At 40.5% G+C, this 21,424-nt stretch overlaps 1 protein-coding gene across 2 annotated transcripts in view; it reads right to left on the reverse strand.

Moving 5' to 3' along the window:
- The window catches only part of LOC311287887 (uncharacterized protein), a 40,813-nt gene extending 20,174 nt beyond the window's left edge, over nt 1-20,639 (reverse strand). The window contains exons 1-5 of one of the 2 annotated variants that reach the window (XM_084404998.1): nt 20,543-20,639; nt 17,625-17,682; nt 11,485-11,584; nt 937-978; nt 173-294 (exon numbers count right to left, since the gene is read on the reverse strand). In XM_084404998.1, the coding sequence (XP_084261124.1) occupies nt 173-294; nt 937-978; nt 11,485-11,584; nt 17,625-17,639 (279 nt within the window). In that variant the 5' untranslated portion in view covers nt 17,640-17,682; nt 20,543-20,639. Of the gene's footprint in view, nt 1-172; nt 295-936; nt 979-11,484; nt 11,585-17,624; nt 17,686-20,542 lie in introns of both variants that reach the window. The other variant, XM_084404999.1, reaches the window with a different exon arrangement.
- Nucleotides 20,640-21,424: the final 785 nt, after the last annotated feature.

Genomic DNA, 21,424 nt, shown 5'->3' on the forward strand with positions numbered 1-21,424 from the left:
GATTTGGCACAGGTTTTATGCCAGAGTTGGGACACATTCAGATACACGTACAATTTTTTTGACATCGAACCAGGGACCTTCTTACTGTGAGATGACAGTGCTATCCATTGAGCCACTGTGCCGTCCCTAATTAATACATTCAATAATTTAAATAATTCTTGATTGTACTTACATCTTTATTGATCTCTTTGACCACCAGGAAATCTTCATCTGGACTCTTCATTAGAAATGCTCTTCCTGAAGCCCCTTGTCCAAGTTCTTCTGTTATGGTGTATTCATGTTTTTTTAACACTTCTACAATCAAGATTCAAATCGAAAATTACCATTAGCAAAAGACTAAAACTATATAAATACAAATATCACTCAAAAAATTATTGGCAAAAAAGGTATTTACAATATATTCAGTGGCTACTGATTACCTTATGCTTATTGATTATTAATGCTAATTATTGAATACATTTATTTAACACTAATACTTATTAGTATACAATACTAATGTGTTGTGGTTGCAATTCTTGGTGTGCAATTTTCAATATAGCACAATATTATATAAATTAAACTACCATTTAATTTACATAATATTATATAAATAATAATTTATATAATAATATATAAAAGTATAATATTATATAAATATTTATATACAATTTATGTTAATAAAAATTAGAAGGTAGAAACAACTGTGACAGTTAATTGTGTGTGTGTGTTGTCACAAACAACTGTGACAACACACACACACACACACACACACACACACACACACACACACACACACACACACACGGGATCAGTTGCAACCCTCTTTATTTTGTTTTAATGAATTGAGCTGGTTGTTGAGAGAAGTTTTAGTTTTTACAGTAAGAGTTTAGATATGCAAATCACAAAAGACCCTCACAGTCATTGTTATGCATTCAGACTTTGACTAATGACACTCACCTGCTCTTTCTGTTGCTCTGCTATCATTTTCATTGTTTTGTGCTGTTATGAAAATAGGACAAGAGGTTTAAATTCAGTACTTAAAGAAACAAAACAGTATATTGTGTTACACAATGCGGCACATAACAACATTCAATGCACACGTTGGCTTTTTTCAGGTAGTTTAGCAACAAAGTGGACCGAGATTATTGAATGAGGCAAAGTGATTGTTAAAACGAGCTGTTTATTGGATAGTTTCAGTTGCATCTTTCTCAGTGCTCAGTCGGGCTTCGAGCAGCAACAATTCAACTGCTTCATCATTTCATGATGTTAAAAACCTTGAGATGGAGACATTTCCTTATCTCTAACTTATTTGTGAAGGCAACAAAGGACACAACATATGATTAAATGAGAGAATAAAATAAAGAAATACTATTAAATAAAAACACTTAGTATAATCAATAAGTAGCTATCCCTCCAACATGCCCTCAACAGACATGTCAGCAGACCTAAATGTGCACAGTGATTGACAGACAGATAACACTTTATTAAAATTATTAGTTGCTAATCTGAGTCTTAAACTATTCTCAAACAAAACTGTCACAAAAATGATGGGCATGCTCTCTCACCAGACCTATTTCAATAATATGTCAAATAGCAACATCAGTGTATTCAGTACGGCTGTACAAATGGCTGAAAAGCTAAATTTGAATTTGTTTCTAAAATATTTGGCAAAATTAAAATTATTTTCAAATTCTAAAGGCAATACTTAATGTTATAGGGAAAAGTACTGTATTGTCTCCTATGCCCACAAGTGGGTGCAAGTGAGCGCATTGAGCAAATATAAACCAAATCAAGCATCACATATTTTATTGAAATGGCATTCACTTTTTAAAGTGCATTAACTTTTCAAACAACTGTTCTTAAATAAAATATACTTTCATTAATGTGCATGACAGGAAAATTAGGTAACAATAGTACATAAAACTGTGTTCGTGCATCAGTAACCTGAGAAAACACACTTCAACAGACAGCGTACTGTTACATTAACGTTACATGAACATAAAATAGCAAACGTCTCGGTTATGTCATATGGTAACCCTCGTTCCCTGAAGGAGGGAACGGAGACGCCACGTTGGGACCGACGATTATGAATCTCGCTAGAGAGGCCAATCTACTTCGAGTGAAACTAAAACGATCCAATACACATTGGCATGCTATAATTGCATCAGCTGCGCTTCATCGCGGCACGCACATACTGTAGGCTATAATGAGAAGCAGGTACATCAGGTTTTCGCTGAGGAGCCGAGCCGGTGACCTGACTGTCCTAGTGCAGCAGATGTGGCGACGGGACGTGGCGTCTCTGTCACTGTTGTTCCGTGATAAACCATATAGAGAGATTATTGGATAACACTGGGAAAGCGTGTCCTTCTGTTAGAATGGAGAATGCTGCGGAACCCACATTTTTCCCCGAAGGAGTTATGTGGAGATATACATATGGACTAACCCGAAGACTAACCCGAATTGCATATGAAATACTGGGTGACTTAGCCCAAGGGAAAGACACAGGTTTCCGTTTAGGAGCAGCCATGGAAGAAAACACATATGGGGTCCCCATAGGTTGGGGATGAGAATGAGACTGATTGAATATGTAAAAATAAATAAACAAACAAAAGAGAATAGAATATAATTTTTTATTTAAAGGAACACTCCACCGTTTTTTGAAATAGGGCTTATTCACCTTCTTTCCTACATTTAGATAGGTGGCCAAACGCATTTTTGTCTCAGTGCATGCATTGTTTTAGTTTGACAGGGTCGGCGCTAGCTTAGCTTAGCATAATGAATGGAATCCTTTGTTGCCAGCTAGCATGTCCTGAGTAAAAGTGATAAAATAAAAAAAACACCTAATTACTTCTTGTGGCCTGCGTATTCACAACGAGTACAAATAGCGATGCAGATTAACACTAGGCGATTTCCTAGGCAGATATTGACTTGGGACTATATTAGGGGGAAGCACAGGCGAATCACTGCTACTTGGGCGCATCCAAAATGAGCGGGTGCCTGCGGTCACCCGCGGTTACCCGTGGTTACGAGTCATCCAAAAATATTTTTTATGATATTCGGGTCTCGGTCAGTCGGGTCGTTTGAAATAAAGATGCTAATTAAACCTTTGTAATTTATATAGCACAATTTTCAATTAAATACATAGGCCTACACTTTATTGGCTGAATAACTGGCAAGAAGTACGATGACGCACGAGCTCAGTCTGCAGGTAGAGATGGAGGCGGCAAGAGAAAAGGTGAAGACTGGGGAGTGGAAGCTGTGGGAGTGTGGGAGACATTTGCCGAAATAATGAAAGATGATGACCAAAGTATTGGCTTTGTCATGTGTACTCTTCTTGCGATGCTATGTACACATTTGATAGCCACAAAACTGGCACGACCAACCAGGCACGGCACCAGAATTCCAGTTTTGGATGGGCCAGACCAATTGTGGGCAGACCTTAAATTAAAAACGTTAAATAAAAAATAAAAAACGTTATCCAATCACTGCTTAACTTAAAGGGGGGGGTGAAATGCTATTCCATGCATACTGAGTTTTTTACACTGTTAAAGAGTTGGATTCCCATGCTAAACATGGACAAAGTTTCAAAAATTAAATTGTATGTTTGAAGGAGTATTTTTGGAACAAAAATGTCTCTGTGTGTTGTTAGCTCGGCGAGTTAGCACAGCTTTAGCTCCGCCCACACGGCCCGCCTTCAGCCGCTCGTTTTTTTCCGGAAAGACTCGGTACAGCCTATCTTTCTTTTATAAATATAATAAAACTAAAGACTTTTTGGAGATATGAAGGGTGCAATACTACTCTATAGGTAATCAAGATTAACAGGAGATTGACTGAAACTGAGCATTTCACCCCCCCTTTAATAAAAAAAAATATTTGACTAATATAGCCTACTGTTATATTATCTGTGCATATACATAATATAGATTTTAGCTTGATGCTCTTTAAATATTTTGTTGCATTGTTAAAAGTTTCAGTGCATAGGACGGACCTATCCGCGATCGCTCTCCATGGTTCTGACCAAAGAAAAGCGCTTTGGAATCTCCATTAGGCATCATACGCATCATACCTGGGCTGCATTTTTCGATAACCTTTAGCGCGCTACGAAGACTCTTAAGGTATAACTTAACTAAAGGTATACTACCACTAAAGGTATACCATTGCTAGGCGTCTTCAGGGCTATCATCCACTCGCGAGGCAGAGGCGCTGAAAGGCAGAGACACTGGCGCCCTCCTAGCAACGGCGCTGTTTTTGGTAAAACATGGTTTTGACGACTTCATTAAGTTTTGTTTTGTAGAAAACTCTTTTTAAAAGATTTTTGTTTTGTATAAATTGTATCTTAATTTTGATCAATGTTTTATAAAACAAAAATTGCCTGTATTTAATGAATAAGAAGCAAATATATAGCAGGCAATGTAATAAGGAGCCGGCACGATCACTTGCATTGCTTGTGAATGGAGGGCGCCGAAACTCAGCTTGTGCCTCACAGATTTGAGAAATATAGGCTATATATTACAGAAAGTTTGAAATGTCTACTTTTAAACGAAAATATTCAAACCAAAATAAATAGGCTACTCTCTGATTATGTAATTTCATATGCATTTCTCTCTGGCGTTCATGGCGAGTCCGAATTGTCAACTTCATCTTTGCAGCGACACAGAAAACACCAGTTTATTACTAAACAATTAAATGTCTCCTTGCTAATTTAGACACATTCATAATCATTACTTTAACCGGTTCTTTGTGGCAAGCTTTATGCGTGCGGCCATACTGCTTATTATCCTGTAGGATATAGCCTATAGCATATTTAAGTAATTAAATTAATATAAAGGGGCGATTTGTCCACGAATGGCTTAAATGAACAACTACTAGTCGACTAGAAAAAAAAGTTAATTAGTCGGAGGCAGCCCTTATTCCACATATTTTCGAACCAACAGGCCATTCTGATCGGAACAAACCCGAACCTCACTGTCTGCTGAACTTGCGCAGAAACATCAAAATAGACATAGCCAGCTTTTTTAAATTGTTGTTAAAACTAAACATTTAGATTATTTACAAATTATGAGCTTATTGACAATTTTTTTAAATTCTTGACAAAATTAGAATATATTCTTTTTTTTTTTTCAACGACGCTACGATGAGCATTTACTACTTTTAAAAAATGCGGGTCAGGAAGCGGGTCGGGTACAATATTTTCTTTTTCTTTTTTTGCGGTCTGAGTTGCGGGCGGGTTAGTTGAAAACGTCGGTCGGGTGCGGGTTGTTTATACATTGTCCCGCGCATCACTGGTGGGCACTGAGGGGCCAGGAGAAAGCACAGTAGCAGTGGTAAGCACTGAGGGGCCAGGAGAAAGCACAGTAGCAGTGGTGGGCACTGAGGGGCCAGGAGAAAGCACAGTAGCAGTGGTGGGCACTGAGGGGCCAGGAGAAAGCACAGTAGCAGTGGTGGGCACTGAGGGGCCAGGAGAAAGCACAGTAGCAGTGGTGGGCACTGAGGGGCCAGGAGAAAGCACAGTAGCAGTGGTGGGCACTGAGGGGCCAGGAGAAAGCACAGTAGCAGTGGTGGGCACTGAGGGGCCAGGAGAAAGCACAGTAGCAGTGGTAAGCACTGAGGGGCCAGGAGAAAGCACAGTAGCAGTGGTGGGCACTGAGGGACCAGGAGAAAGCACAGTAGCAGTGGTGGGCACTGAGGGGCCAGGAGAAAGCACAGTAGCAGTGGTGGGCACTGAGGGGCCAGGAGAAAGCACAGTAGCAGTGGTGGGCACTGAGGGGCCAGGGGAAAGCACAGTAGCAGTGGTGGGCAATGAGGGGCCAGGAGAAAGCACAGTAGCAGTGGTAAGCACTGAGGGGCCAGGAGAAGGCACAGTAGCAGTGGTGGGCACTGAGGGGCCAGGAGAAAGCACAGTAGCAGTGGTAAGCACTGAGGGGCCAGGGGAAAGCACAGTAGCAGTGGTGGGCACTGAGGGGCCAGGAGAAGGCACAGTAGCAGTGGTGGGCACTGAGGGGCCAGGAGAAAGCACAGTAGCAGTGGTAAGCACTGAGGGGCCAGGGGAAAGCACAATAGCACTGGTGGGCACTGAGGGGCCAGGAGAAAGCACAGTAGCAGTGGTGGGCACTGAGGGGCCAGGAGAAAGCACAGTAGCAGTGGTGGGCACTGAGGGACCAGGAGAAAGCACAGTAGCAGTGGTGGGCACTGAGGGGCCAGGGGAAAGCACAGTAGCAGTGGTGGGCACTGAGGGGCCAGGGGAAAGCACAGTAGCAGTGGTGGGCACTGAGGGGCCAGGGGAAAGCACAGTAGCAGTGGTGGGCACTGAGGGGCCAGGAGAAAGCACAGTAGCAGTGGTGGGCACTGAGGGGCCAGGAGAAAGCACAGTAGCAGTGGTGGGCACTGAGGGGCCAGGAGAAAGCACATTAGCAGTGGTGGGCACTGAGGGGCCAGGAGAAAGCACAGTAGCACTGGTGGGCACTGAGGGGCCAGGAGAAAGCACAGTAGCAGTGGTGGGCACTGAGGGGCCAGGAGAAAGCACAGTAGCAGTGGTGGGCACTGAGGGGCCAGGAGAAAGCACAGTAGCAGTGGTGGGCACTGAGGGACCAGGAGAAAGCACAGTAGCAGTGGTGGGCACTGAGGGGCCAGGAGAAAGCACAGTAGCAGTGGTGGGCACTGAGGGGCCAGGAGAAAGCACAGTAGCAGTGGTGGGCACTGAGGGGCCAGGAGAAAGCACATTAGCAGTGGTAGGCACTGAGGGGCCAGGAGAAAGCACATTAGGCACTGGTGGGCACTGAGGGGCCAGGAGAAAGCACAGTAGCAGTGGTGGGCACTGAGGGGCCAGGAGAAAGCACAGTAGCAGTGGTGGGCACTGAGGGGCCAGGAGAAAGCACAGTAGGCACTGGTGGGCACTGAGGGGCCAGGAGAAAGCACAGTAGCAGTGGTGGGCACTGAGGGGCCAGGAGAAAGCACAGTAGTAGATATCCCATGACTTCCTTCAACATACCAGCGTGAATAGTAGCCGGCTATTTTTCCTACAGTACATGAATGGCAATGAACATGGCTAATTTTGTGAGAGACGAAGAGGGTGACTTCTCAGACAGTCAAGAGCCAGAGCCAGAACCATACCTGAATTTTCAGAAGATGAGCTGCGCGCTTGGGAAATAGACCAACAGGAGGAGGAGGTTGCTATCGCTCAACAACCTGAGGACGTGAGGATGAGAGCCAACACGATCTGGTGGTGTGAATGTGGGGGAATATGCCAATCTATCCCGACTGAAATTGTGTCTGTGCTGTGGAGAGTGGGACAAGCTTCTGCCATCGATGACCAGGCTCAACGCGTCAGATCAAGATGAGCGTGCCCACAGTTGTGTCACAGCTACCGAGGATTTCACGGCATTGATCCATCCTGCAGTAACTTTTACTCTATTTTTTTTCCCGGTGTGATAAAGTGAACTGGAAAAAACGACCCACGCCGAATGGACCAAATGGACAGCTGTCCACAGAGTAAGTAATTATTTTAAACATGACGCATGTATAGATCGACCCATATTATACCTTTATTCACATTCACATATTATACCACATAATCACATGTCATGTATTGCGTGATATCTCTGCACCCAAGTAGCAGTGCTTCGCCTGTGCTTCCCCCTAATATAGTCCCAAGTCAATATCTGCCTAGGAAATCGCCTAGTGTTAATCTGCATCGCTATTTGTACTCGTTGTGAATACGCAGGAAGTAATTAGGTGTTTTTTTATTTTTTATATCACTTTTACTCAGGACATGCTAGCTGGCAACAAAGGATTCCATTCATTATGCTAAGCTAAGCTAGCGCCGACCCTGTCAAACTAAAACAATGCATGCACTGAGACAAAAATGCATTTGCCCACCTACCGTAAAACTTCAAATAATAGCCCGGGGTTCTATTTACCCAAATCGCCGAACTGTACCGGCTTGTATTTGAGACAGGCGTCTATAAGAGACAGGCCTTTAATTTAGTGTTGAGATGTTCAAGCATGACAGTATGAGGTTACCACATTATATTATGTTTTATTTATAATTAATTCGAATGTGTTTAACAAATCATTTAATGTAAGAAATGTCTTTGGCTATTGGCAGCATAAAAAAATACATAAAAAACGAAACGATGTGACAGCAATGGGCAGAACACAAGTTACCGCTAAAATCCATCGAGCATATGAACTTGTTGCCCGAAACACATCAACAAGAAAGAATGAAGGCTACCCTGTAAACAACTGCAATCATGTGATAGAAAATTACTCTATTCATCACTATCGTCATCCATGCGATCCTCAATTACAAGTTCATTGGCGAATTCCTCCTCCACGTCGCTCTCCTCCACTTCTCCCTCTCCAACCTCCGCTAACTCTGCCTGCCTTGCTTGCACTAACAGCTCCCGCCCCGATGCACACGGCTCTCCCTCTTTAAAACAATGGATAAGGTGATCCTCGCTTCCATCAGAAGCTACTGTCAGGCCACATACCTAAGGATAACATCCCGAAGTTAATGAAATATATTATCTCCTCTTTCTCCCAGTCGTTCATGAACGGTTGCGTCTGTCACGTGAAATCAAAACATAGACCAGACGATCTAACGGGTATTAGAAGATCAAATACAACCCGATACTAAAAAACAGACCAGGCCTCTATTTGAGACCGGCCTTTATTTACCCAAACCTGTCGTCACACCAGGCGTTTAAAAGAGACAGGCGTCTATTTGGGACTCGGCTATTATTTGAAGTTTTACGGTATCTAAATGTAGAAAAGAAGGTGAATAAGCCCTATTTCAAAAAACGGTGTTCCTTTAAATATAGCTTTAACTTTGAATACAGCAACATAAAATTATTTAACAGATCAAGTATAGATAACGTAGTTTATGGAGTGCCCCAGTTCTGCTGTTTATCTTTAACTCCGACAAACCGCACCTGTCTGTAGTTGTAATAATTATGAAGAAAATAATTAGCTGGTTCAGGTGTGTTTGATTAGGGTTAGAGGAGCTAAACTCTGCACCCAGGGCCGACATTGCACATCCTTATTATAGATTAAATATGAAAGTAAAACGGTCAGTAGGTGGTGGCAAGTTACTGTCTTTTCGAGTGAGTCATTCATTCAAACTTCTTGTTCCAATCGGGAATTCTTTGATGAAACACTGTTGTGTTGCTCCGAGAAGATCAATTCTCACGCTGCCAGGTCCAGAGGTAAGTGCATTGAAGGTGAATATGATGGATCAGCAGACAGGCACAACTGTGCCTGTTGCCGTAAGTTGCCGTTAGGATGAAAAATTTACCGAAAAGGGATCGACAGGTAGACGTATATCGGTAACATGTCGAGTTGCAGGCACACGTGCAATTTAACGGTGTCCTGACACAGAAAGAATTTTTCCAGCTGAGCTGACTGTTATCTTCACTTATATAAATGAGCAACGCATGAGTAGTGAAACTAGAACTACAACATTTGGAAGAGCAAGCGTAGAAAGTGGAAAGAAGAGCGAAGAGAAAAACAGCAGAAGCTCCAAAAGAGTAAAATAAGAGCAGAACATGTAAGAGAGCACAAAGTACAGAGTAATAAAATCAAGGAAAATTTTTCTTTTTTTAAACATGAACATAAGTTTAAGTTTTGTGCAATATATTTTTACATGTGTTTTTTACATTTTTGATTCATGCTTATTAATTTTTTATCCATGACTGCAATTCTTATGACGGGATATTGATCCCATTAAAGGTGTAGGATAAAAAGACACACCCACGAAATGTATTTAAAAAGTAATAATAATAATAACAATAATAGTAATAAACAGTAAGTTAAAAAACAGTTATGTAATGGCAAAACACTGTAGCCAGTAGTTTACTGTACAACTGAGTTTTGTGGGTCACCATTGGGCTGACAAACCAACAAAAGTTTTTTTTTAGCTAATATGTAATGCAATTTCAGATTTTTGGTATCGGATTTCTTAAAATTGGTATCGAAAAAAAGGTATTGTTCAGGAACCGGTATCAGTCAAGGTATAGATATTAAAAAAAAATTAACGATACCCAGCCCTAATTACTAGGGATTTTAAAGGGTACATATCATGCTAAATCCATTTTTTTAGCCCTTAAATGCATTTTGTTGTATATTTGGAGTGTTTAGAAGTACAGAAAAGTTTAAATTATTCTCTTCAGGTGCTTCGTTGATATCTTTATATTCTGTTTTGGCCTTATTTTTCAACCTGTTCAGATTTTTCTATTATCTATGACGTTTTGTGAACTATTACGTCACAGTATTTGCAGCGGAACTGCCAAATAAGGACATTGACTTCCAGCCCAACACTTCGAGCAATCCGCCATTGTTATTTCTCGCTGGAATTTTGTAGTCCAAGCTCAAAGATGCAGAAGTTACGAGAGGGTAAGTTAAAATGTTCGGTTGTTGGATGTAGCGCGCTTGGTCTGCCGCGCTTGTGACAGGGCCATAGACTGTGGACATGTTTCAGCATGTTTAACTGAAAGAACGAGCAGAGAGAGAGAGACCCGGTCGCGCGCACGCACTCTCTCTCTCTCTTTGGAGCCAGGCGAAAGTGTAAACAAGACTTCACCGTCTCCAAACTAGACGCTGTCTTGCTCTCTCTCCCTCGCACATATTAATCAAAATAAATCGACACGGTGGTAAAAGGTCGGAAGACCAAAGTTTCATGTGTAAATACAGTAACACACCATTGCGATACATCCATATGAAGACGTTGTTCTGCAGGTTCGTCGTCTTCATTTTCATCTCGCTCCGGCTCCGACTCTGGCTCGAACATGTAAGGCTGGCTGGACAAGTCTTCCGTTGTTGACATTTTGTTAATAACGTGTGAATAAAAAGTTTCTGTGCCGCTATAATCGTATCTCTGCTATCAAACTACAAAAATGGCCGAACGGGGTGGAGTTGAACCGAGTGTCACCTCTGCGTCCTGGAGAGGGGGCGGGGTATGAAGTGTCTCAATTGTATTTAAAGAGACGGCACCAAAACGAGTTGCTCTCAGACGCACATCAGAAAAGGGGTAGAAAAGGGGCCTGTGGAGCTATAATAATGAGGAATTCAGACCCAAGCATTGCAGTTCCGCTTAATATAGACTACAAATGTATGATTTATATGTTAAAAGCAACGATTTAAAAGCATGATATGTCTCCTTTAAGGTATGTTTTTTCTGAAAATGGACTTTGACTATGAACTTTAAATATGTGTAGTGTGTCATTTTTTCTCGGATTCCATCAAATCATAAATCATTTTGAAGAAAAAAAAGATAAGCTCAGAAGAGAGAATCGAGATGCATTAGGGAATTTTAGCACATTCAATTTAAGGATCAATCGATATTAAATACACATACACAGGACTAAATGTAATATTAATTTCCCTTTAAACATGATTGTTTTCAAATAAATTTAGTACAAACACAAATTGTCATTTTCTGAGGGTGATTTGATGTTTAAAGCTGCTAACACAAAACTATTGTTGCTCAAATTCATTGTGAAATTTACTTACTGAATACTGGAGGTTGTCCAATGCTCTTATTTGAGGAATCACTGTAACCACTGTCAACACAGACATCACTGGCATCAGGGAGTTTGCGATAGTGATGCATCTTTAGGGGGGAGAAAATACGTCCTCTTAATAAAGAATCTATGAAATTCACATATTAAATATTGTTGAATGAAAACAAATATTAAAACGTACTCGGTTACTAACGTAACCTGGGTTCTCTCTAGAAGAGGGAATGAGTACTGCGTAAGTATCTTACGCTAAGGGAAAATCCCTTTTCCGCGAGATATTGAAGCCAAAAAATTATCCTTTAATTTTGTATTAATGTAAAACGCGTTGCTGCAGCATGCAGGCATAGGTGAGACAGCTCACGCGCCTATTGGCTGTTCTGCGGCAACTGCAGCAGCCTATCGAGCGAGGCCTATCGTGACGTCAGATCCAATGAGGGCGCTTCGCGTCCACTGCGTCACATCCCGCCGAAACGGGCGTGGCTTAGGCCTATAAAAGAAGGCTCGGAGGCAGCTGATATCTGGTTTTTCATCGCCGAAGCTAACCAGAGCGTGTGCATGCACGGCAAGATACGCAGTACTCGTTCCCTCTTCTAGAGAGAACCGAGGTTACGTTAGTAACCGAGTACGTTCTCTTACGAGAGGTCTCTCGTACTGCGTAAGTATCTTACGCTAGGGGACCCAATGTAAAACGCCGTGCGTACTGGGATCTAACACCAAAGACCCAAGGGCAAACGCCCGGGGTTCATCTATTGCACAATCACCAAAGGAACTCACAGAGAGTCCAGGAAAAGAGGGGACAAAACCACACTTTCCCACGTACAGCAGCGTCCCACAGACGCAAATTATCAATTATTATGACCGCCGCTAGCATAGCTAGCGAAAGCGGTCATATAGGGATTGTCAAAGTTTTTTTTTTTTCGTCAACAATTCCAGGGACACCGAAACACCGGGGAACATGAAATTTGGTGGGCATGTAGCCCCACTAGACTTTTACAGAAAAAATTTTCATTTGGTCCCCGGGGGCCACTCCCCCCCCCTGCTGGGCCCCCCCAAACCCCAAAAAATGCAGTTTTTGAACCTGAACCGTGGCACCGAGGATGAAGAAATTTGTATGGTATGTTGCTCTTAAGGGCCCACATCAACCTAGCCCATAATCACTCATTTGTGATTTGCGCCCCTCCCATAAAAAATGAAAATGCAATATTATTCTGCTTTAATCGCCCCTATCTTCAGTTGAGATGTTCAGAACTGCACCATATTTCATGTGTATGATTAACTTGACATCCTCTGGGGGTATGCTAAGTTTCGTAGAATTTCATCCATGTGGGGGTATAAAATAAATTAATTTATGTGCACATTTAGTGACTGTACACTCATCGGCCTGTAGATGGTGCTGTTGAGCGAAGGGTTGCTGGTTTAGGATGATACTGTCACACACACACACATGCAGGAATACAAACAAACGCAAGCATGCACACACACTGACATCCACACGCACAGACACACACACACAAACACACACGCGCACACACATGTACGCACGCATACATACACGCACAGACACACACACACACACACACACAGACACACACATACACAAACACACACACACACAGACAGACATGCACATACTACTACTTTTTTTAGGTATCAGCCATATACCCGATTTACCAATACCCAATGTGTTATGCTTGGGCAGTATACTAATGAGGTGGGTGGGACATGTTTCATGCCATGTTAGATCACATCCTGAGAGTCTGCACTTTCAGAAAATATATAGTTTATATAGTTGAATCAGTTTTCTCTTCATGGTACAGACCAAAATGTATTATGTGTACACTTTCTTTACCTAAATCCATAAAATCCCATTAATTTCAATGGGACATTTACTTAAGTGTTCTACTAGGTACAGTGGGAATGAGTTTAATTTTGTTAAAGTGAACCGGAAGTTGCAAACGACTTTTCTCTAGTGTTGTGACGCATTTCCCAGTGAAACGGAATATTGAACAGAGGGCAGGGTTTTACTCTAGCGCTCCTCCTCTCCATCTCTCGCTCATAACAGACTAACGGTTTGAGGGGAGTGGTTAAGCGTTGCCCAAACCAATTCCTCAAACCTACGTCATCAGAGAAGGTCCTCCAATGCAGAGGGGAGGGGCATTTTCAGATTTTGATTAAAGATTACGAAGCCAAAAAATGTTTTTGTGTGGATTGACTTGCATGGATGAATTGTTCACCACAAAACGATCAATTAGGCGAACAAAGTAAATATGGTCAATTTTGATTTCATGTGGACTTTAACATTGTTTTTTTTAAAACTCTGGGACCAGGGCTACAAGATAAAACCACTTTTTTGGGGAATTTTTTTTTTTTATTTCAGTAAAACACAACAAACCCATGCCAAAGTCAGATAACTGACTTTTACCATCAACAGGTACCTCAACCGTTTGGTAGAGGTTTGTAGAAATTGAATGGGAGGGTCCTTTGAAAAAAAGAAATCACAGATTTTTTATACTTAGTAGGTATAAGTATAAGTATATATACTATTTTGATCCCGTGAGGGAAATTTGGTCTCTGCATTTATCCCAATCCGTGAATTAGTGAAACACACTCAGCACACAGTGAACACACAGTGAGGTGAAGCACACACTAATCTCGGCGCAGTGAGCTGCCTGCAACAACAGCGGCGCTCGGGGAGCAGTGAGGGGTTAGGTGCCTTGCTCAAGGGCACTTCAGTCGCTTTTTACTGGTCGGGGTTTGAACCGGCAACCCTTTGGTTACAAATTTGAAGTGCTAGACAGTAGGCCACGGCCTACTAGAGCAAGATAGAACAATTTTTTTTTTTTCATCACTTTATCATGGTGTGCATGTGAAAGGGTTAATGATTGTGCACCCATCGGCCTGTATATGGTGGTGTTGAGTGAAGATTGGGTGATAGATGTAGAAAGCCAGTGCAGGCCTGAGTGGCGGTCATATCTAGTTAAATATAGAGATGCACCGATTGATCGGCTGGTGACCGGAATTGGCCGATTTTCACGTGATCGCCGTGACCGGCGACCGGCCGGTCAGTCTGACAAATGCCGATTTTATGCCTGGCGCCGCATGATTAACATCGCGCAACATCAGCATCACACGTCCACACGGAACGCACATGTAGGAAACCTCGTGAATTACGTCCGTTCAGACCGCAAGCGCGTATTTTTTTTCGGCGTGCATGTTAATCAATGAGTGCATTCACAACGGGAGCAGGAGCAGCACGTGAGCATCAAGGAGGAGCGTCGCGAGCAGTGAAGCGCATGTTTCGGCGCCGAGTCTATTTGCTGTGGGAATTAAAGGGAAAGCACACTTTTGATGGACAAAATAGCCTAAATAGGGTTTCACAAAAAAAGTGCCCAAAATGCACAAATTGCGTGTTTTAACAAGAACTGGAGTAGGCTATGTCAGAAAAGAAAACGAAGACTAATATTTATAGAAAATGTACCCATTTAAACTTGTTTTATTATTCAGTTTGTTCAAGTGATTGCAATAGGCCTGTGTGTGTGTGCTTTGAGAAATATCTTTATACTGCAAGGCTATATTTATTTTATTTTTTATTTATATATTATTTTATTGCCATTCCAGTTTTCATACAGACGTTTAATTTGCTAAATACATATAAAAAAAATATTGGATATTGAATGTGAAAAGGAAATGGTTCTTCCATAACACTGCACTTTAGATGTGTGTGAACCTGGAGTAATTTATATAGTTCTATTTTATAGTGTTTATCTGTTCAAAAAAATATGTACTATGCAAATTGTAAAATGTTCTATTACAGAAAAGATATAAAATAAATATTTGTAAAGTGGTTAGAAAAAATGAAATCGGAATCGGCTAAAATCTGTATCGGCAGGTCAAACTCAATGAAAAATCGGAAATCGGAATCGGCCCAGAAAATTGTAATCGGTGCATCTCTAATTGAATTTTGTTGAATGAAAACAAATATTAAAACTAAATATTCCTTGTGAACCTTAAATCTGTGGTAACTTGTTATTGAATTTCTGATTATGAAACATCACAGTTTTTTAATAGCCTGGTTTAAACCAGACCATTCTCAGTAGTAACTGAGTTATGGTCTGGTAAATCTTCATTAATAACTCGTTTCCAAAGGGGCGTCACCAACGGACGTCGCTCAAATGCCTCTGGGCGCAATTGGATAGACCTAAAACCTATCAGAGCGATCATCACCATGTGTAAAGCCATATGCTGCATCCCAATTCGCCTAAGTTACACTACGCCATAAAAGTATGTACTCTTTTTGTGAAGAAAAGGTTTTTACTTTTGAATGTGTAGCAAAAAAGTAGGCAAGCTTTGGGACATACTACTTCGTCATCTTTATCGGACGGATCTGTCGCGTGCATCCTGTCACTTAAACTGCCCTGTCAATCATCTTCTCACAGTTAAAATCCTCTATTAAATCTAATTTAATTTCCTACCGTTTCAGAGAGAAATGTAGTAGCACATTCATCTGCCAGTGGGTCTTTCATGGAGACTGTCCTCATGTGTTTGCAGTTTGAATATAATAATGCATGTAAAAGTAAGTGGCTTCACCAACGGACGTCGCTCAAATGCCTCTGGGCGCGATAGACTAGACCTAAAACCAATCAGAGCGATCGTCATTGTGTAAAGCCCGCCCCAACGTTTCTGATTGGTGCCTCGATTTCGACGGATTAGAAATGGGCTTAAATGAGCTCTTTGCCAGACTACTTGCAGAGCAAATCTAAATTTACTGGAAATTGTCTGTGTTTTCCCAGGCTAGTTTTTTTAATTGCTTGCACAGTAAAAGTGTTACTTGAGGCTCACTCAGTGAAAGCATTCACTCATGTACCGAATCTTCAGACCAAGTCTTCAAAACTACAAGCACATCAGGGGTGGCGGCAGATCATTTTTAACGCATGTGCTGAGGGGGTGCTAGATCATTGACAAGGGGAGCTGTGCAATTATAGGCAATATATATATATAGCCTATGCTTCCAGAAAGTATTGGGGGGTGCTATGGGGGTGCTTTGGTCTTTCTTGGGGGTGCTGAAGCTCCTGCTAGCCCCTCCCTAGCGCCGCCCATGAAGCACATTATACGCTTTACACTCAGTTTGCAATTGTAAAACAAAGTTTTAGCAAAATGCTCTACAGTACTCTCAATGCTCTACTCTCTTTGCTGTGACTTCTGTAGCCTGTTTTTTTTTTTTTTTTCACCATTGTTGAGATTGAAATGCTGATTTTTGATGTTTGTGTGTGACTCTAAAGGATGTTGTTTAATTTTTTGTGCATGACGCTTAAAAATCCATCATTATAACGGAGTGTTGTTGGGACTCTTGCTGTAGTTTCACAGTGGTGGTAAAGTCAAATTAAAGTCTGTTAATAATGTAACACTTTTGATAAGGGATTGACACTGAGATCAGTGAATCAAGTGCGAGAGAACGCTATCATCTCTTTCTCTTCACTATCATTTACAAGATAAACATGAATGAACATCAGAAGGTACAGTATGTTGAAAGATTCAGAACAACTTACTGAAAACTATCTGGTGTAATCGCTCAATCAGTGTTTCATCCGCAGAAATAAAACAGCTTGTAATCACTGTCACGTAACATTACATTCACTTTATTAGAGCCGTGTGGATTACTTTTATGATGATGGATGCGCTTTCTGGGGCTTCAAAATCTAGGGGACCATTCACTGCCATTAAAAAGCAGAATCAAAATATAACTGATTATGTTTGGCTGAAAGAAGAAAGTCATATACATCTAGGGTGGCTTGAGGGTGAGTAAATCATGGGATCATTTTAATTTTTGGGTGATCTATCCCTTTAAGATATGTTTACTTTTACATTTAAGGGTTATATTCTCATCTGTAAACGTTTTTAATTGTATAGTATTTAAAATAGCATTTCCATTTTGCACAAAGGCAAAAAAAAAAAAATATATCAACAACAAATATTTTGGTATACGGTGCCATACTTGTTACAGAACTTACAATTGATTACAAATTCAATTAAAGATCTATCAAATCATCATACATCAAATGTATTAAAATTAGACTATTGCAGGTTAATAGTTGTACGTCTTCATATAAGGTTCATGAACATAAGTTAACTCACAGGGTTTGCTTCCATCTTGTTTCCACCTCACAGAAGACATTCACAACTCTTCAGTTATCTGCTAAACACAAAATAATTCATTACAAATAAACACACATTACTCAGATTTTTCCCCCCAATTTTTGTATTTAAACAATTTGATATATAATATAATTATTGGTCTCTCTCTCTCTCTGTGTGTGTGTGTGTGTGTGTGTGTGTGTGTGTGTGTCTGTCTGTCTGTCTGTCTGTCTGTCTATCTATCTATCTATCTATCTATCTATCTATCTATATATATATATATATATATATACCAGGGACGTGCAGTCAGGGTAGGCAGGGTAGGCAGTGCCTCACCAAAGGAAATGTTGACATTACATTTATTAATTCCAAGAACTTTATTAATTCACCACATTATTAATTGCATTTATTTTATTCCAAATATAAATTTTTGTAACAAAAATGTTCAGGAATACACACATAATATACTAATTTTGCCATTGTTTGCTCCTAAAACCATTGTTTCATGCAGGAAATTCAAAGCCATATGGCCATTGAGGCAGAGGTTAGCAGTGCCTCTTTGGTCCATAGAACGTAGTTTACGCAGGTTTGCGCATGCGCAGTCAGTTCTCATGCTGTCTTGAATGATCAACATTGAGGCAGAGACCGAGCTTGCTTCATGTCACGTGACCCACTCGCTCTCGGGCTTGGCAACCGACGTCACTGCGCAGTGCATTCTGGGACGTAAACAAGAGTGCGCCGCCATTTTGTGAAGCCACATCGGGCGAGATTTAAAACAATCACTTACTACACGAAACAATGTTGAAAAGTCGATTAAAAGAACGAAATGTACTATACAGAGATAAACTTCTACCTGACGCAAGAAAACGGTAACTTACATGGAAAAGATGTCATTGATCGGAAATATGGATCCGTATGAGGTGCCTGCAAGAGAATATACTCGAGACCCCGACGATTTACCTCCTCTGACATTTCCAGATATTTTTGTTTATTTAGTCTGTGGTGTGAGTGCTTATTCCGAGGCTCAGTTTCGTAATTATAAATCTATGGAAGCCCACGTTCAGTTCACAAATGGCTGGGTTCATGACTTGGAAGCCTACAAACCGCAGAGTTGTGAAAACACTGTTGTTCGTACAAAGGTGCGTATCATCTTGCTTACCTAAGTTAGTTGTGATTAGTAAAACTCCTGACTACCTATAGTGTTTTGTCCTCTGTAGAGGAAATTATGTTTTAGCGATTTCTCTGAGACATTACATGTCCTGTACAGAGCACATTCAGGGCTTTTCAGAGATAAGTTACCAAATGATTGTATGTTTCACCATGACAACTGCGTGTCGGTGTGTGCGCGTAGCGCAGTTTGTAGGAATAAGCTTTTTTTGTACTTTAAAGCTGTACTGCTGACACAATGTTTTCTGACTGTAGCCTATTCAAATCCTGGTGCGCCGTCACCAGACCAATAGTGTGTGTGTGTGGCTGTCTGTGCGCGTTTGCGCATTTTGAAGGAGTGACTAGGCTGGTTGTCGGTTCGCTGACACCGCGCCGCCTCCCTCTCTTACTGTGTCCCGCACAAAACATTTGTTTGTTGTATAAGTCATAAGATAGATGTGTCCATTAATTTGATTATTAGATTTGATTGTGCATTAGCCTCACATATGACTGACTTTGCTGTATGCAGGCAGCGATGTGATGATGCCTGATATTGAACTTGGGTTGCTGAATGAATATGAACATATATGCCACATTGATAGGTCACAGCCTACCCATGACAAGATTTCACCGCACGTTACTGATATATACAGGGTGGGCCATTTATATGGATACACTGTAATAACATGGGAATGGTTGGTGATATTAAAGTCCTGTTTGTGGCACATTAGTATATGTCATGGTCACCACCCATCTTGAGGAGTTTGCCCCCTCACATATACTAATGTGCCACAAACAGGACTTTAATATCACCAACCATTCCCATGTTATTAAGGTGTATCCATATAAATGGCCCACCCTGTATATATATATATATATATACACAGATTACACACACACACACACACAGTAAAAAGATGTGTGTTATAAAACAAAACTGTGTTGAAGGTATTTTGTGTTTATGACAAAATAAGATGTATTTTAAATGGTCTCCTATAAAAGCTCTAAAATAAATAATACAATAAATGAAAACAAATAAATAAAATATGAATTTTTAAAAACTTAAAGATTGAAGGGTGTTTTTTGGCAGTCAATCACTTCATGCCTCTTGTCTTTTTCAAATGCTGCATTCATGCGCTTTTCACTTGTTATTAACCAGATAAACTGGATCTCTGTCAGACGTCTACAGAAGCTCTTATTGATTAAACAATACTTTATTAAACGTCACTGGACTACATAAAACAAGTTAACAATACGTCTCTGTGTTCTTCCAATCCAAACACCACCTCAGCTGTAAAAACACAGGAAGTAACTCTGGCAAATACGACACACGTGACTGAGGTTTTTTTCTCTGGTTTCAAAGACATTTTATTCACTGTGTATTTATATTTTCATTTGTTTCTTGAAAAGTTACGATATTAAAGGCAAAAAAATAATCCCATAGTTTCACATGGCCATATAAAGACACACTTGAGCCTCAACAGACCAATCAAACATCTCTGTGGAAACGGGTCAGTAATATCAGTAATATAAAGTTTCAAGTTTCTCTACAAAGGGCATTTTGAGTAAAAATTATATATACTGTAACGTTAGACTCTAATCATATAGCCGAATCACGAGCTCACGCTTATTTCTATTCCAAACAATATCAAATGTTTCCTTTCGGTATCGATCTAAAGTTGGTTTGACGTTTGACATTAGACAGATATGCATCCGCTAAAAACTTCAATAGATCCTGATTGGGTGAGTATAATGTATAAAATTTGGTTTACCTGCAAGGTATTAGGACGTAGAACTGAACACAGATGACAGTTTATTTGTTTTCTTCTTCTTCTTCTTCTTCTTCTTCTTCTTCTTCTTCTGGTGTTTAATGGCGGATTGGCAGACCAACATAAATGGGGCATTTCCGCCACCTACTGATCTGGAGTCTGGAGTATACTTGTTATTAATTAAATAAATAAAAATAAAAATATTTATTATTCCTGTTTTATTTAGATATTTAATTATTAATTCATGAATTGTTGATTGTCTTGACCCATTTCCTAACAATACTTTTATTGAAATTGTATCAACTCCCACCCATCGTAACTCTTGTCTTAACTGTTGTCTCTCCCTTTCATATGCAGCACTTTCTAAAAGAATATGCTGCACTGTTTCTAAATCCCCACATTCTAAAAGAATATGCTGCACTGTTTCTGAATCCCCGCGATTATCACAGTTTCCTGTATCATGCTTCCCTATGTTATAAAGACTATAATTTAATGCAGTGTGACCAATTCTTAACCTTGTAATAATGACATCCTTTTTCCTATTTCCATATCTTTTCCTCTCATTTCCAACCCGTTCCTGAATTTGATAAAGATGTCTTCCTTTAGAGTCACTATTCCATATCTTTTGCCATCTTTTACTAATTTCAATTTAGTCAGGGGGCCAATTCTGAAAAGGGCTTCCGTTAAGACCTTTGCGGACATGTTTTGGTACAAGCTGTCACCCTATTTTTTTTGTTAGAAGATACCCATAGGTAAGATATTAGGGTGGTTGTCAAGCTGAAATTTTTTTTGTGTGTGACTTGTACAAGCAATTTCAGGCCAATTTTTTGGTTTCCTGCTCAACACGACATGCCAACAGTAAATGTTGAATATCTCCTTAACCAC

Source organism: Rutilus rutilus (genome assembly GCF_951802725.1).
Source record: "Rutilus rutilus genome assembly, chromosome: 3".
Lineage (NCBI taxonomy): Eukaryota > Metazoa > Chordata > Actinopteri > Cypriniformes > Leuciscidae > Rutilus > Rutilus rutilus.